This window comes from Squalius cephalus (assembly GCF_949319135.1).
Source record: "Squalius cephalus genome assembly, chromosome: 15".
NCBI classification, from domain to species: domain Eukaryota; kingdom Metazoa; phylum Chordata; class Actinopteri; order Cypriniformes; family Leuciscidae; genus Squalius; species Squalius cephalus.
Window position 1 is genome coordinate 25,443,846 of NC_137136.1, and position 14,153 is coordinate 25,457,998.

At 38.9% G+C, this 14,153-nt stretch overlaps 1 protein-coding gene across 1 annotated transcript; it reads right to left on the reverse strand.

Annotated features, from left to right (window-relative positions):
* Positions 1-3,078: 3,078 nt before the first annotated feature.
* Positions 3,079-5,235, reverse strand: LOC307173019 (C-C chemokine receptor type 2-like). The gene has a single exon (XM_079895819.1). It carries the CDS (start codon positions 5,114-5,116, stop codon positions 4,325-4,327), a length of 792 nt encoding a protein of 263 aa, XP_079751945.1. The 5' UTR covers positions 5,117-5,235; the 3' UTR covers positions 3,079-4,324.
* Between the last annotated feature and the right edge of the window lie 8,918 nt (positions 5,236-14,153).

A 14,153-nucleotide genomic window follows, 5' to 3' on the forward strand; every position in this document is an offset into this window, starting at 1 on the left:
AAACTAACAACTTCGAATTAAACTTTTGCGGTATCCGATTATAGATAAACATCAACCACGTCTGTTGACATTTCGCCATCAATACGCCTGTGTTCCTGTGGGCGGAGGTTACGGTTCTAGTGACATCATTAAAGCAGGATGTAGAGGGGTGTAGTCCAATCCAGCCGTTTTTTGTAGTCAACTTCTGTTAAATAAAATATCTCGCTTGGCATTGAACTTTGAGCTTTATAATTTTACAGATATTATTTATACTCTAACAACAACATTACACACTAACTAAAGTTTGAAACATGGGATCACATAGAACGGGACCTTTAAACAGTACACTTACAAGTATATTTCTAGATATTAGTATTGTGATGGATTTTTTAATTAATCAACTTTAATGAATCAACTACCACTTGTTTTTCTTGCAGGAACAACATTCATATGCTTTTAAATGTTTCCAAACTCTTTGGGGAAAACTTGTGACTGAGTATGTGTGTGTGTGTGTGTGTGTGTGTGTGTGTGTGTGTGTGTGTGTGTGTGTGTGTGTGTAAATAACAATTAGAGAAGTGAAACTAGACAGATGACTAGTTCCCAAACCTTGTGATAAGTAATCACAAAAACAGAGTTTGCTTGTGCCAGTGACAGAGGAAAAAGGTTGGGGCTTTTGAACCAATTGAACCAATCATATTGAAGGTGACATGTTAGTCTTATTTGTTTTCTCGATTCTATAAAAACTGTTGTATCCGTGTTATCTGGTGGGATTCTCAATGGAATTTGTCTGAGATCCTCTGGCCTTGCTTCTTGGGAGAGATTCCCTGAGAATGTTGTAGCAAATTCAAAGTTCTTTGAATGTATTGGTTCAGGTCTCAAAGTAGTTAAGTTATAGCAAATTCAAAGTCCTTGGTTCAGGTCACAAAGAAGTTTCTCAGAGTCGAGGTTCCAGGTCAGAAGAATTAACTTTATTGACAAACAACAAAGTGAGAAGCCAGCTGGTCATCTGGGGTTACAATGGCCAGTGTTCATGTCTTATACTCTTTCTTATCGCTAGGTGCCCAATGGGCACCCTCATATCTATCTCTTCTTCTTTGTCACTCCTTGTGGCCTTGCCACCATTAAAAACATCTCTCCCTAGACCTTTTTCTATTGGTGGAACATCTCAAAAAACATGTTTTTCTGCCAGCGCATCCCAGCACCTGCATTTACAATTCAATTCAATTCAATTCAAATTTATTTGTATAGCGCTTTTCACAATACATATTGTTTCAAAGCAGCTTTACAGAAAGTCCATTTCAGAAATGTACATAGAGAAATACAGTTAGTTAATCATGTATTGATTTAGGGCATAAACATCGCCAGCGTCGAGTCGTCTCTTCACAGGCGCCGAGTCGTCTCTGCACGGGTGTTGGAGAATCTGTAGTTTCCATGAGAGGCTGGATACAAACAGACTTACAGACTTTTTGGGTACTTTTCCATTCACTTATCCTTGTAACTGGGTATTTTTCCATTCTCTTATCCTTGTGACCCATTTTCTGCTTGGCATTACAGTATTCAGACTTTCACATGAGACGAGGGAAATTCTTCAACAAGAACTGCTCGGGAAGATCTCCTGGCCATGATTCAAACATTTAAAGGACATTTGCAGGTCTGTTTGTCGATTATTCCTGCACAGGAAGCTAGTTTAGGAAGTAAGCTAGTTTAGGGGAACAAGTTAGTTAGGTGACTATTATTGAATGGGGACATCGATTTGTAGACGAGACCCAGATAGCTAAACGTCGACAGTAGACGTTCGGGGACGTCGATTTGTAGACGAGACCCAGATAGTTAAGTTTAGGGAAAAATCTACCACAGTATACTTACTACATAAATTATACTTACTTGAACTTAACTCCACCCTGTGGTGAAAGTTAAGTAGGAGAATGCAGAACTTGACATTGTTGCTAAGATGTTCTTCCCTGTGTATGTAAATTGCTTATATTTTAGATTTGCAAATGATACAGAAAATAGTTTTGAAATGAACAATTGCATCAGTAACATGTTAGCCAGCACCCCCTGCTTTTGATAAATACCAACAAAAAAAAAATGGCATACCCAAACTAAAACAGATACGGTTCATGATCCCTTTGCACTAAAAGTCAAGTCAAGTCAAGTCATCTTCATTTATATAGCGCTTTTAACAATGTAGATTGTTTCAAAGCAGCTTTACAGAGATAAACGTATAATTTAAGGTAACAGAGATTGTTTTGGCTTTATAGCGGTTCTTTAATAAAGTTAAAGTTATTTTCCAGCTAAAGTTAGTTTTGATTGATTCGCTTCCGTCGCAACGATCATTTGTTATTAAATTAGGGGCCGCTAAGACAACACCATTCTCTCTACACAGACTTTAAACGCGAACCTGTGAGAAACGCTGATGGCGGTCACATGCGCATTAAGAATTGGTTCTATAGTTAAGTGCGTTTGAATGTGCGCAGGTTTGGAATTCCCTACAAACCAAGCCTAAAGCACAAAAAGCACAAGTATGGTCTCATTTGAAGGCAGACACTTGACAGTTTATTGTAAATTCAGAATGAATTATTGTCGTCATGAAGTATGTTATAAATAGCTTCAACGTTTTGCAAAGTTATTAGAAATTTATTTTTTATGAATATCTTTATGAAAATAAAATTGAAGTTGCCATTGTTTTAATCTAGAAATGCACAGCTTAAGCCACATGTCTGACCATGTCATATTTCAAATCTGAAGATTAAAATCTTTAGATTAAAGTCTAAAACTCAGAATTGAATTAAATGTTTTTTAAGATCATGTCATATGACTATATTTAGAGAAGACTCAAAAATGCTAAATGATGTTTATTGTCATTTTCTAAGCATCCATTCAGTCAATTGTCTATATTGTTTTGTGGTGCAAATTGACCCATTAAGTATCAGTCTTCACACCTCTCCGGTCTGGTTATGGTTCTAATTATTAGTTTCTTTTGTCTTCATTATAATTACTGACAACTTAATATTCACATTGTTTTAATCCCTAATTTCTTTGATCAAACTTCTCACTTCACCTTCTTTGAAACTGTATCAAATGCCCTTACTGAAAAAAAAGAAACATTTCAGTTTTTCTATTCAAAATTATTCATAAAAAAGGTGGCAGGTGCATCTTAGGGCTAGCTATCATGTTAGCTTAGCACATCATCAATACACAACAATTTATAAGATTAAAACCATGTGTTTGCTCAAAACTAACTTTATAATGCAAGTCAAGTTTTTTAAATAACCTTGTGTAATCTGATGTGGCTTCAAAACAGACAGAAAATATATTACTTTATAGTATTCTGCACAATGATAAAGGCTATGTCAATTAGCAATGCATTATAAATATAATCTAATATGAAAATACCAAATATGGCATGAAGAACATAGATAAACCATACACCATACTTCAAAAGCGTCTATCTGAATGTTATAGCGATCTCTGGAAGCTTTGTTTATGTCAGGGAGTTCCTGGAATGTCGTTAATACGAGTGGGAAGCTTTGGATTTTCTTTAATCCCTGATATTTACGAGTTGGGGACGTGTCTGTGAGAAACATGGCGGAATACCACAATACTTATGGGTATTTAGCTGTGATATTGTCAGGCTTTTCTATTTACAGCAAAGTAAGCTAAATGCCTGCACAGAATATGATGGCATTATAATATAACAATGTATTATGTAACCATTAAGATTGCAGTGGCTTCATAAACTAATTAAAAACATTAAAAACAAAGTACACATTATGCACATTTCTTTGTTCTTCATTTTCTAGAAAAAGAGTTTAAGAACCTTGCTGTATTTTTGTGTAACTATTAAGAGAAAGTACACCACCATCTTACTCCATATAGAAATTTGACATAAACATATGAGTATGAAACATGAGAATCTATCAATATGTCTCGAAAATGTCTCCAGCATTTTCATGACAACCGTACAGGAGATTTTTTTCTAAATGGGAGTGGATGACGCTCATATTTCAAACAAAAATATCTACTCTGTTTTTCATATTCATAACTCCTGACACATATGAGCAACTGTAACTTTGAGCTAATTTAAACAAAGAATGCTTTTCAGTGCGTTGGCGTCCTTGTGAAGGTTAACATACATCATTATTGTCAAACAAAAGTGTCAAAAAACAGAACAAGGACAACTTTCAAGATAAACTTGATACATTCAGTTAAAAGGGGAACTTGGGGATGGTAAAAATATAAGCTACTCAGAATGAAAACAACTCTCTGGAGGAACAAGTTTGCGCTATGCAATTTGTGTCGAGGAATACTCAGAAGATCTGGAGCTTCTGCGTTCAGATAACTGTCAAGACAAATTTGTGCAATGGCTGAAGCAAAATGGAAACTGATCTTTTAGGACTTTAAGGACTGCTCTTCTGAACTTCTGTCCAGCAAAGGTATAGATAATAGGGTTGAGGCAACGGTGGCTTAAGGCGATAGTTTCCACCCACTGAATGGCAAGGCTCAAATTAGTATTCCAGTCGCAAGAAAGCAAGTAGCCTTTCCTCTGCAGGAACATAAGAAACATGACGATGTAGTATGGAGTCCAGAAGAGGAAATAAACTGCCACCACACCCAGGATGAGTTTGATGACTTTGTGTCTTTTTTGTGATTTTATGCTGAGCAGAGTGGGGATGATCCGGGAATAGCAAAAGCTCATAATAATCAGGGGAATAATCAAGCTCAGGAAGTTCATCTGAAGGTAAGTAAATGACATCCAGGCTGAACCTTCAGGAAAATCGGTTCCACAGGATGTTTTGATGCCTGAATCATTTTTCTCTTTGGCAAAAATAATATTAGGGAGGGATGAAAACAGACTGAGCATCCATACAAATGAGGCCAGAATCAAACCCATTTTTGCAGACCGATTTCTGGAAAAGAGACTGTGAGCATGGACGATGACGACATAGCGATCCAATGTCATTAGGACCATGAAGAAGATGCTGCCGTAGAGGCCTATCATGAAGAAACCTGTTATGGTATGACACATGAATTTGCCGAAAACCCACTCATCTATGGCACCGTGAGCCCAAAAAGGGAGTGACACAAGAAAGAGCAGGTCAGATAGGGCTAGGTTGAAGAGGCACACGTCTGTCATATTGCATTTCTGACGGTATCTGATCAGGATCCACACTACCAGGCCGTTTCCGATTAAGCCAACAATGAAAACTATGCTGTACAGGGTGATAAGGAAAACCTCACTGAAGGCCTTCGCGCTGCCATTGTTGCATGTGATTCCAGGAATATCTTCTCCTTGGTCATTGTTGCGGATGGCACCTCTGGCAACCTTTAGTAATTTACAGTTCGGTAGGCGGACAATTATGGACAGTGATTCCGGTAAGAGAATCAAGCACAGGAGAAGTATCTTCTTCAAACTTCTCTTTAATAACACTTGTCAGGCAGTAATGTGACATCCATTTACATCTCAGGAGGGTAGGAAGTTATGTGATATTATCACGTTGTGTTGTGGTCTGTAGAATATGTAAATAAAGAAATACAGTAAGAATACAATATAACTGTACACAAATTACCTCACCAAGTATCAACAACTGACTAAACAGTCATCACAATTGAATGCTCAACTGTCAGATAACAATAAACATTAAATGATATGATAAACTTCAATATACAGCATAAAGCAGCTTATAACAACAACAGCAGGTGTGTGATCATAGAAATAGCGGCTCTCCGCGATTGCGCCACGATCGTCATTTGCATATCTCAATCGCCATTTGCTAAACATCTGACAATCAATATAACAAATACAAAGTGTTGACTAAACAATGTTAAAATTATTACTCACATTTGTTGCATGAACGCACAACATTGAACAATATCAGGAAGCACGGCTGGACATGGCTATTACATCAGTCTGCTAGAAGTAGCAACTCTTACATCAGTCCGTCAGAAACCACTGCATGTTTTCCGTTCCGGGACGGACTTTCTGACATAGCCGCCCCCAATTATCAGTCAGGATAATTGTATTCCTTTAGAAAGGCCGTCAGAAGGGTCTGTATCATTATCATTATCCCTCATTGGGGGGAGTGGAATCAATTTCACGACAGGGCGTGTGTACAACTTGCCTTTTACTTGAACTTTAGCTGTCCGAATCCTCCCATCAGCCCCGGAAAAAGTTTCTGTCATGGTACCCACAGGCCATAGTGCTCGCGGGAGTTGATGGTCGATTAGGAGTACCACTTGTCCCACTGCTATCTCTTTACCATCTGATCTCCATTTCTGTCTACCCTGTAGTCCTGGTAAGTAACAGCGAATGAAAGCAGTCCAGAACTGATCAGCCAATACCTGACTGTGTCTCCACCTGCGTTTACCCAAGAGTTCGTCTGGGTCATAAAGGACTTGTGGCAATGAAGCATCATGACGTCCCATGAGTAACAGGTTCGGAGTCACAGGATCAAGGTCTGCAATGTCCGATGAGACATAGCCAAGTGGCTTGGAATTGAGTATGCCCTCAACTTCCACAAGCAATGTTTGCAGAACAGATTCGGGCACGGATTGTTCCCGTAGAATGACTCGCAAGGAAGTCTTAATTGATTTCACCTCTCGCTCCCATGTGCCACCGAAGTGAGGGGCACTCGGTGGGTTAAAGCGAAACTGCATCTGCTGTTTAGCCAGTTGTTCCTGTAGCTCAGGGGCCATGTGACGAAAGGAGTCTTTTAACTCGTGATCGCCTCCAGTAAAGTTAGTGCCATTGTCACATAGAATCTCGAAAGGCTTTCCTCTACGGGCTATAAAGCGTCGTAAAGAAAGGAGGAAGGCGTCTGTATCCAGATGTTCAAGGAGATCGAGATGTAGACATCGGGTCGTCAAGCACTTATACAGTGCTATGCATAAGTTTAGACACCCATACTAAAGTTGACTAAAAAGAGGAATAAAAAATCATCTTTTGGAAACTGAACTTAATGCCTTAATTTAAAAAATTAGGAAAAATCCAACCTTTAAGGACACCAATTTTCTTTGTGAATGAATAATGTATCGTAAATAAATAAATGTTCTTCCTTAAAATACAGGGTGCATAAGTTTGGACACCCCTATGTTAAATTCCCATAGAGGCAGGCGGATTTTTATTTTTAAGTATTTTTATTTATTTATTTTTTAGGATACTATGCATCCTGATAAAGTTCCCTTGGCCTTTGGAATTAAAATAGCCCCACATCATCACATAGCCTTCACCATACCTAGAGATTGGCATGGTTTTATTTCAGTTAGCCTAATAGCTAGTTTGATTTGCATTGAGAGATGATCTTATGGAAAGTACCCCATGCCAATCTCTAGGTATGGTGAAGGCTATGTGATGATGTGGGGCTATTTTAATTCCAAAGGCCAAGGGAACTTTATCAGGATGCATAGTATCCTAAAAATAAAAAAAATAAAAAATACTTAAAAATAAAAATCTGCCTGCCTCTATGGGAATTTAACATAGGGGTGTCCAAACTTATGCACCCTGTATTTTAAGGAAGAACATTTATTTATTTACGATACATTATTCATTCACAAAGAAAATTGGTGTCCTTAAAGGTTGGATTTTTCCTAATTTTTTAAATTAAGGCATTAAGTTCAGTTTCCAAAAGATGATTTTTTATTCCTCTTTTTAGTCAACTTTAGCATGGGTGTCTAAACTTATGCATAGCACTGTATAAGATTCCCCACCTCTTTTCCTGGCGCCGGCCTATCTTTACCTGAAAAGGCCCGAAGCAGTCTACGCCAGTGGAGTAAAATGGTGGCTTGAACAGACGTAGCCTACATGGTGGAAGGTCGGCCATCTATGGATTCTGTGGCTTGGCGCGCCAAAACTGGCAATTCTGACAGGTATGCTGGTGTTTGCGCACAGCTTCACGGCCTCTAAGCACCCAGTATCTACGACGTAGCTCTGCTAGCACTCGCTCTGCACCTGGATGATGGAGTTGCTGATCTATGTCTTGGATGAGTAGCTTTGTGACCTGATGTTGAGGATCTAGGACGATCGGGTGGATGATAGCAGTAGGCAGGGTTTCAACACGACGAAGTCGTCCACCCACTCTGATTAGACCAGTATTTTCGTCGTACTCTGGGGCGAGAGAACTCAATCGGCTGTCTGTCGGGATAGGCTTTCCAGCTTTCAAAGCTCTGAATTCCTCCGGGAATGAATCAAGCTGTGACTGCGTTAGGAGGAGCTTTTCTGCCTGTATATACATTGAGGCTTCAAAGGTGGTGTTGTTGGCCGCCCCATTACAGGATTCAACAGTAGCTTGAACTGAGTGTCAGCCCCGCCAGGCATATAAGTTCGAGGTAATTGTAGTCTGGTGATACTGGAGAGCTCTGCAACCCACTTGGACCATATCTCACGCAGGTGTAGGGGTTCGATAGGGTCATCCCAGCTAAGGTTGTGTTTCCAGAGATCCTGGATAAGAATCTTAGCCCTCGTGGTGAATGGGACTATGAAACCCAGGGGGTCGAATTGGCTTGCCAACGTCTTGTACAGATTCCTCATGGTGGGCTGGACAGGCTCTGCTATTCGATTCTTATACCCGAGGGTGTCATCAAGGCAATTCCATTGTAGGCCGAGAGTAGGTTCTTGCATGTCAGTGCTACTCTGAGACAACCAGCACTCGCTACTAGCTGATCTGGCTTCCGATGGGAGGTGTTTGAGAACTGATGGTATATTGCATGCCCATTGTCTGATCTCGAAGCCTCCCTTTACCAAAGACTGACGCAACCCATCTATTATGGCCCTGGCTTCACCTTGGTGGGGAGTACTGTGAAGACAGTTGTCGACGTAGAATGAATTCTCCACAATGTCAGCTAAGCCAGCCATGGTGTCTTTGTGTTCCCGGGCATGAAACTGAAGGGCATAAATGGCGCAACACGGACTGCAGGTCGTACCAAAGGGCAGTACCTGCCACTCATAGATGTCTGGGTCAGCTTCCCTGTCCATGTTTCTCCAGATGAATCGCAGCAACGACTTGTCACCAGGTAACAAACGTACTTGGTGGAACATGCCTTTTATGTCCCCACTCACTGCAACTGCATGCTGTCTGAACCGCAGTATAACACCTAGCAAAGACGGTCCCAGTGTGAACCACACATAAGTTCATATCCGTACTGTCCCTCCAGTGTTCTCAGCATGCCCACCAGGGATTGCACAGATAAGGCAAACGAATCAAAGGCTTTGGTATCACCCATTCTGAGAGGTGGAGTACTCATGATAGCACCTAATTCTGATTGCACAAGCTGCCTGGGCTGACCATACTTCTCTTGCAAAGCTTGCAAAGCTGCTGTGTATGGTTGTGGGTGGTGCATATATGCCTTAGCCAACTGCTGAGCACTAGCAAACTTCAGGTGGCTCAGTAACACTTGGTATTTGTATTGCTCGCTGATGTGAGTATGGTGACTTAATAAATTGTCTAAGGCCAATTTCAACAAAGCAAAGTCACTTTCTGTGCCACTCTCAAACACTGGTAGTGTGGGCCGAGGGATACCATAGGCTGCTGCCATGAGAAGCTCTGTTCCAGGTTGAGGTAAGTAACCAGTTTGGGGAACAGTTGGATGTGGATGAGGTTGAGGGCAGATGGGCGTATTAGATGAGACTGTCACTCACTGTTGAGGGGCTGGAAAAAACTGATTCTGATTAATAGGTGGGGCTACCTGGCTTACTAATGGAGTATTCAAATTTGAGGTTGATACAATGGTTGCAACAGGAAGTACAGGCTGCGATATCAGAACACTATCTGTGTATGGTGTCACAAGTCGGGTGGCTGCTGCTTGCATGGGGTTGAATTGCGGTAGTGGCATTGCGACTGGGCTGAGCTGCTGTGGAGTGACTACACATGAAGACAACTGCGCTGTGAGAGCTGGAACTTGTGCAGGCATAGTCGCTTGTAGTGCCAAATGAGGTAGCTTGGGTGTTGACTGAACTATGCGTGTGTCCCTTAATGTGCTCTGTGCTTCTGGAACCGTCTGTGCGACTTGCATCATGGAAGATGGGGGGCAGGAAAACTGTTGAAATGCAGGTGAGTGGGCTGAGCTGGCATGATGGAACTGTGATGGTGGCCCAGTTGTGTCTGGTGATGCTTGAGGCTCTGGATCAGTCAAACTTTTGTCTTGGCTGAGCAGGGAACTCACCAGCTTGGCCACTTCCAGATCTGCTTCTGCCTTTTTCAGCTTGCGTCGTCGTTCTAACTGGTTAGATAAGGCCTCCTTCGCCATGAGAGCCTCTTCCTGAGCACGTTGAGCCTCTTTAGCTTGGGTTTGTAGTAGGGCTGGGTATTGACACAAATTTCACAATTCGATTCGATTTCGATTCACAAGCTTGCAATTCGATTCGATTTCGATTACCATTCGATTCGATTCAATATCGATTATTTTGGAGATCAGGTACTATACATTGCAAATTTTCTCAAGGAAAACAAATCTCTTAACTAATGCTGTAAACCATGGGAGTCAGTGCAGCCTATAGGCTTCATTATAGCCTACTATAATATTGAAGGTAAAAATTAACTGATTTGTATACAAACACTTAAAATACACTTTTATTTATTTTTATAATAATAAAGTTATATGAAATTATATAAAATTGTAAATGATGGCTGTCATAAAAAACTTTCCAGATTTATTCAAACATGCATTAAATATTGAAGAACATTAAAAATTATAATGAATATATAATATGGTGCATATATTTAACACAATGCTCCTCTCTAGGGTTAATTTTTCTAGCTGACTAACTTTATGGTCACTGGATATGTTTTTTTCTGAGGTAAATGTGAGATTACATGACATTGTTTACTAACGTCTTTGCACGGTTGAAACACTGATTGAGTGATTCCATGAGACATGATACGGACTTCGATAAGTTGTATTATCTTTTAACACACTTTCAGAAGCTCATTCATGTTTATTTCGCGCTGTAACTGGTATTATTAAGGCGGAAGAGAAGGTCATGTGCGCTCCGCGCTGCTGCTTCTCTAGAGCTGAGCTGCGTCGGAGCGATCTCACGCCACAGCGCCAAAACGGTAATTATGTTTTTGAATTTCGTAAGAAAATGGACGTAATTTGAAATCTGAGACTTTGTTTCATATCAATAATAACAAAGCACAAAGATTATTGCGATGTATTGGATGGGATGTGCGCAACAATGATCCATTAATTCATCAACTGAAAACAGGATGACTAATCGATTCTTGGGATTTAAGAATCGATATTGTTTCATAAAAATGAGAATCGATTAAAATCGAGAAATCGATATTTTTTACCCAGCCCTAGTTTGTAGTCTCTGGTACTCTATTTCTGCCAGTGTGTCCTCCTCCATTTGTTGAAGTAGGTCGTTGTGCCGCTGTTTTATTTTCTCCTCCACTATGGCTGCCTGGCTGCTTGTGAGTGCAGATGTAGCTTGCACACCAGAGATAATAGAATGACAACTGGATCTGGAACGAGAACTGGCTTTACTATGGGACGTTTTCCTCGACTGGCTCTTATGTTGGCTGTGACAGCGAGAAGAAGCGGTTGGAGGAGGGTCCACAGGAGGTATATAGCCAACCTCATATTCACCCAGATGAGAAGGCAGTCTACTCTGTCTCTTGGGTCTATCCACTGTCTCTAATGCATCACTAACTGCTGTGTCCATACTGTTTACTGTTGCCACATCCGGCTCGAAGGACCAATTTGTTGTGGATGGCACCTCTGGCAACCTTTAGTAATTTACAGTTCGGTAGGCGGACAATTATGGACAGTGATTCCGGTAAGAGAATCAAGCACAGGAGAAGTATCTTCTTCAAACTTCTCTTTAATAACACTTGTCAGGCAGTAATGTGACATCCATTTACATCTCAGGAGGGTAGGAAGTTATGTGATATTATCACGTTGTGTTGTGGTCTGTAGAATATGTAAATAAAGAAATACAGTAAGAATACAATATAACTGTACACAAATTACCTCACCAAGTATCAACAACTGACTAAACAGTCATCACAATTGAATGCTCAACTGTCAGATAACAATAAACATTAAAATATATATGTATGTGTGTGTATGTATGTATGTATATATATATATATATATATATATATAAAAATAGCTGCGAGCAGCGATTACGGGCCCAAGCCGGTGGCACCGCAACCCCGGTGCCTTTAGTTACCTAAAGGCACCGGGGTGGCGGTACCGCCGGCTTTGGCCCTCCATCGCTGCTCGCAGCTATTTATATATATATATATATATATATATATATATATATATATATATATATATATATATATATACATACATACATACACACACATACATATATATATATATATATATATATATATATATATATATATATATATATATTATTGTTCAAAAGTTTGGGGTCAGTAAGATTTTTAATGTTTTTAGGAGAAGTCTCTTCTGCTCACCAAGGCTGCATTTATTGATTAAAAATACAAACAAAAACAGTAATATTGTGAAATATTATTCCAATTTAAAACAGCTGTTTTCAATTTTTAAATATTTTACATAGTAATTCATTTCTGTGATCAAAGTTGAGTTTTCAGCATCATTACTCCAGTCTTCAGTGTCACATGATCCTTCAGAAATCATACTAATATGATGATTGATGCTCAATAAATATTCATTATTAATTTCAATGTTGAAAACAGTTGTGTACAGATTTTTTTTTTTCAAAATGCTTTGATGAATGTAAAATTCAAAAGAACAGCATATATTTCAAATATATATATTTTTAACATTATAAATGTCTTTACTGTAACTGTTGATCAGTTTAACTCATCCTTCATAAATAAAAGTACTGATTTATTTTATTTATTTCCCCAAAAAATAAAATTTTAATTATTACTAACCCAAAACTTTTGAGCGGTAGTGTTTAACGTTACAAAAGCTTTAGATTTCAGATAAATGCTGTTCTTTTGAACTTTCTATTCATCAAAGACTGTACACAACTGTTTTCGACATTTAAAATAATAATGAATGTTTCTTGAGTATCAATCATCATATTAGAATAATTTCTGAAGGATCATGTGACAGTGACGACTGGAGTAATGATGCTGAAAACTCAGCTTTGATCACAGGAATAAATAACAGTTTAAAATATATTAAAATAGAAAGCAGCTGTTTTAAATTGGAATAATATTTTACAATATTACTGTTTTTGTTTGTATTTTTAATCAAATAAATGCAGCCTTGGTGAGCAGAAGAAACTTCTCTGTTATGTGCGCGCCACAGACTGCACGCACGTCCGCTTAGAGTTCCGCCTTTTGCCTTCCGTCAATATTACGTTATTAGAAAAATATTTTTTTAGAGAATCGATTTTTTGACATTTGTGAATCGATTCAGAATCGTCCACGTCCGCATCGCGATGCATCTAAGAATAAATTTTTTCTCCCACCCCTAGATTTCATACAACAGGTTAATAAACAGTTACAATTAAGTCACTTACATTTTAGATGCAATGTTGACTGTTTTTGTTCTGTTTCAGCAGCGAAAATAGTTAAACAAAGATCACGGCAGAACCATCACGCATCACTTGTTTTCTCATAACTGAACGATTCAGCATTTTTAACGAATCGGTTGACTCAAAGATTGAATGATCAATCCATAAACATCTGTCTTAATCATGATCGACTCATTCGAACAAATCGTTTGAACGAATGAATCAATGACTCGCTTATTAAGATGGATGCCTGGCGACACCTAATGGCGGTTTAGTGTTGTTTAAAAGCATCATTCTTTCCCACGTGTGTGATTTGTGTGTGCAACATTATCATTATTTTTCTTACACTATTATATTAGCGATTTAAAAGCACCCACTCGTGTCACACGTCGATTAACCGGTGGGAAAATATCCTCAGACACATACCTAATACATGTATATTTAAATACAATATTGGCCTACCTGGTAAAAAGTTTTATATACTATTTTGATGTCCTTTTGGACACAAGAGGGCAGTATAGCCCTATGTTTGCTTTTTTGTTGAACCAAATAGCACTAAATAGCCTGTTTTAACTTTTTCATTCTTCTTGAATTGCAAAAACAGAATAAAATGGGTTTAGTTGTGATATTTGTATACTTTTATATAGAAATAAATGGTATATAATTACATTTTTAGAAGATTTTTAGTGTTTCCTTTTTGGACATTATTTAA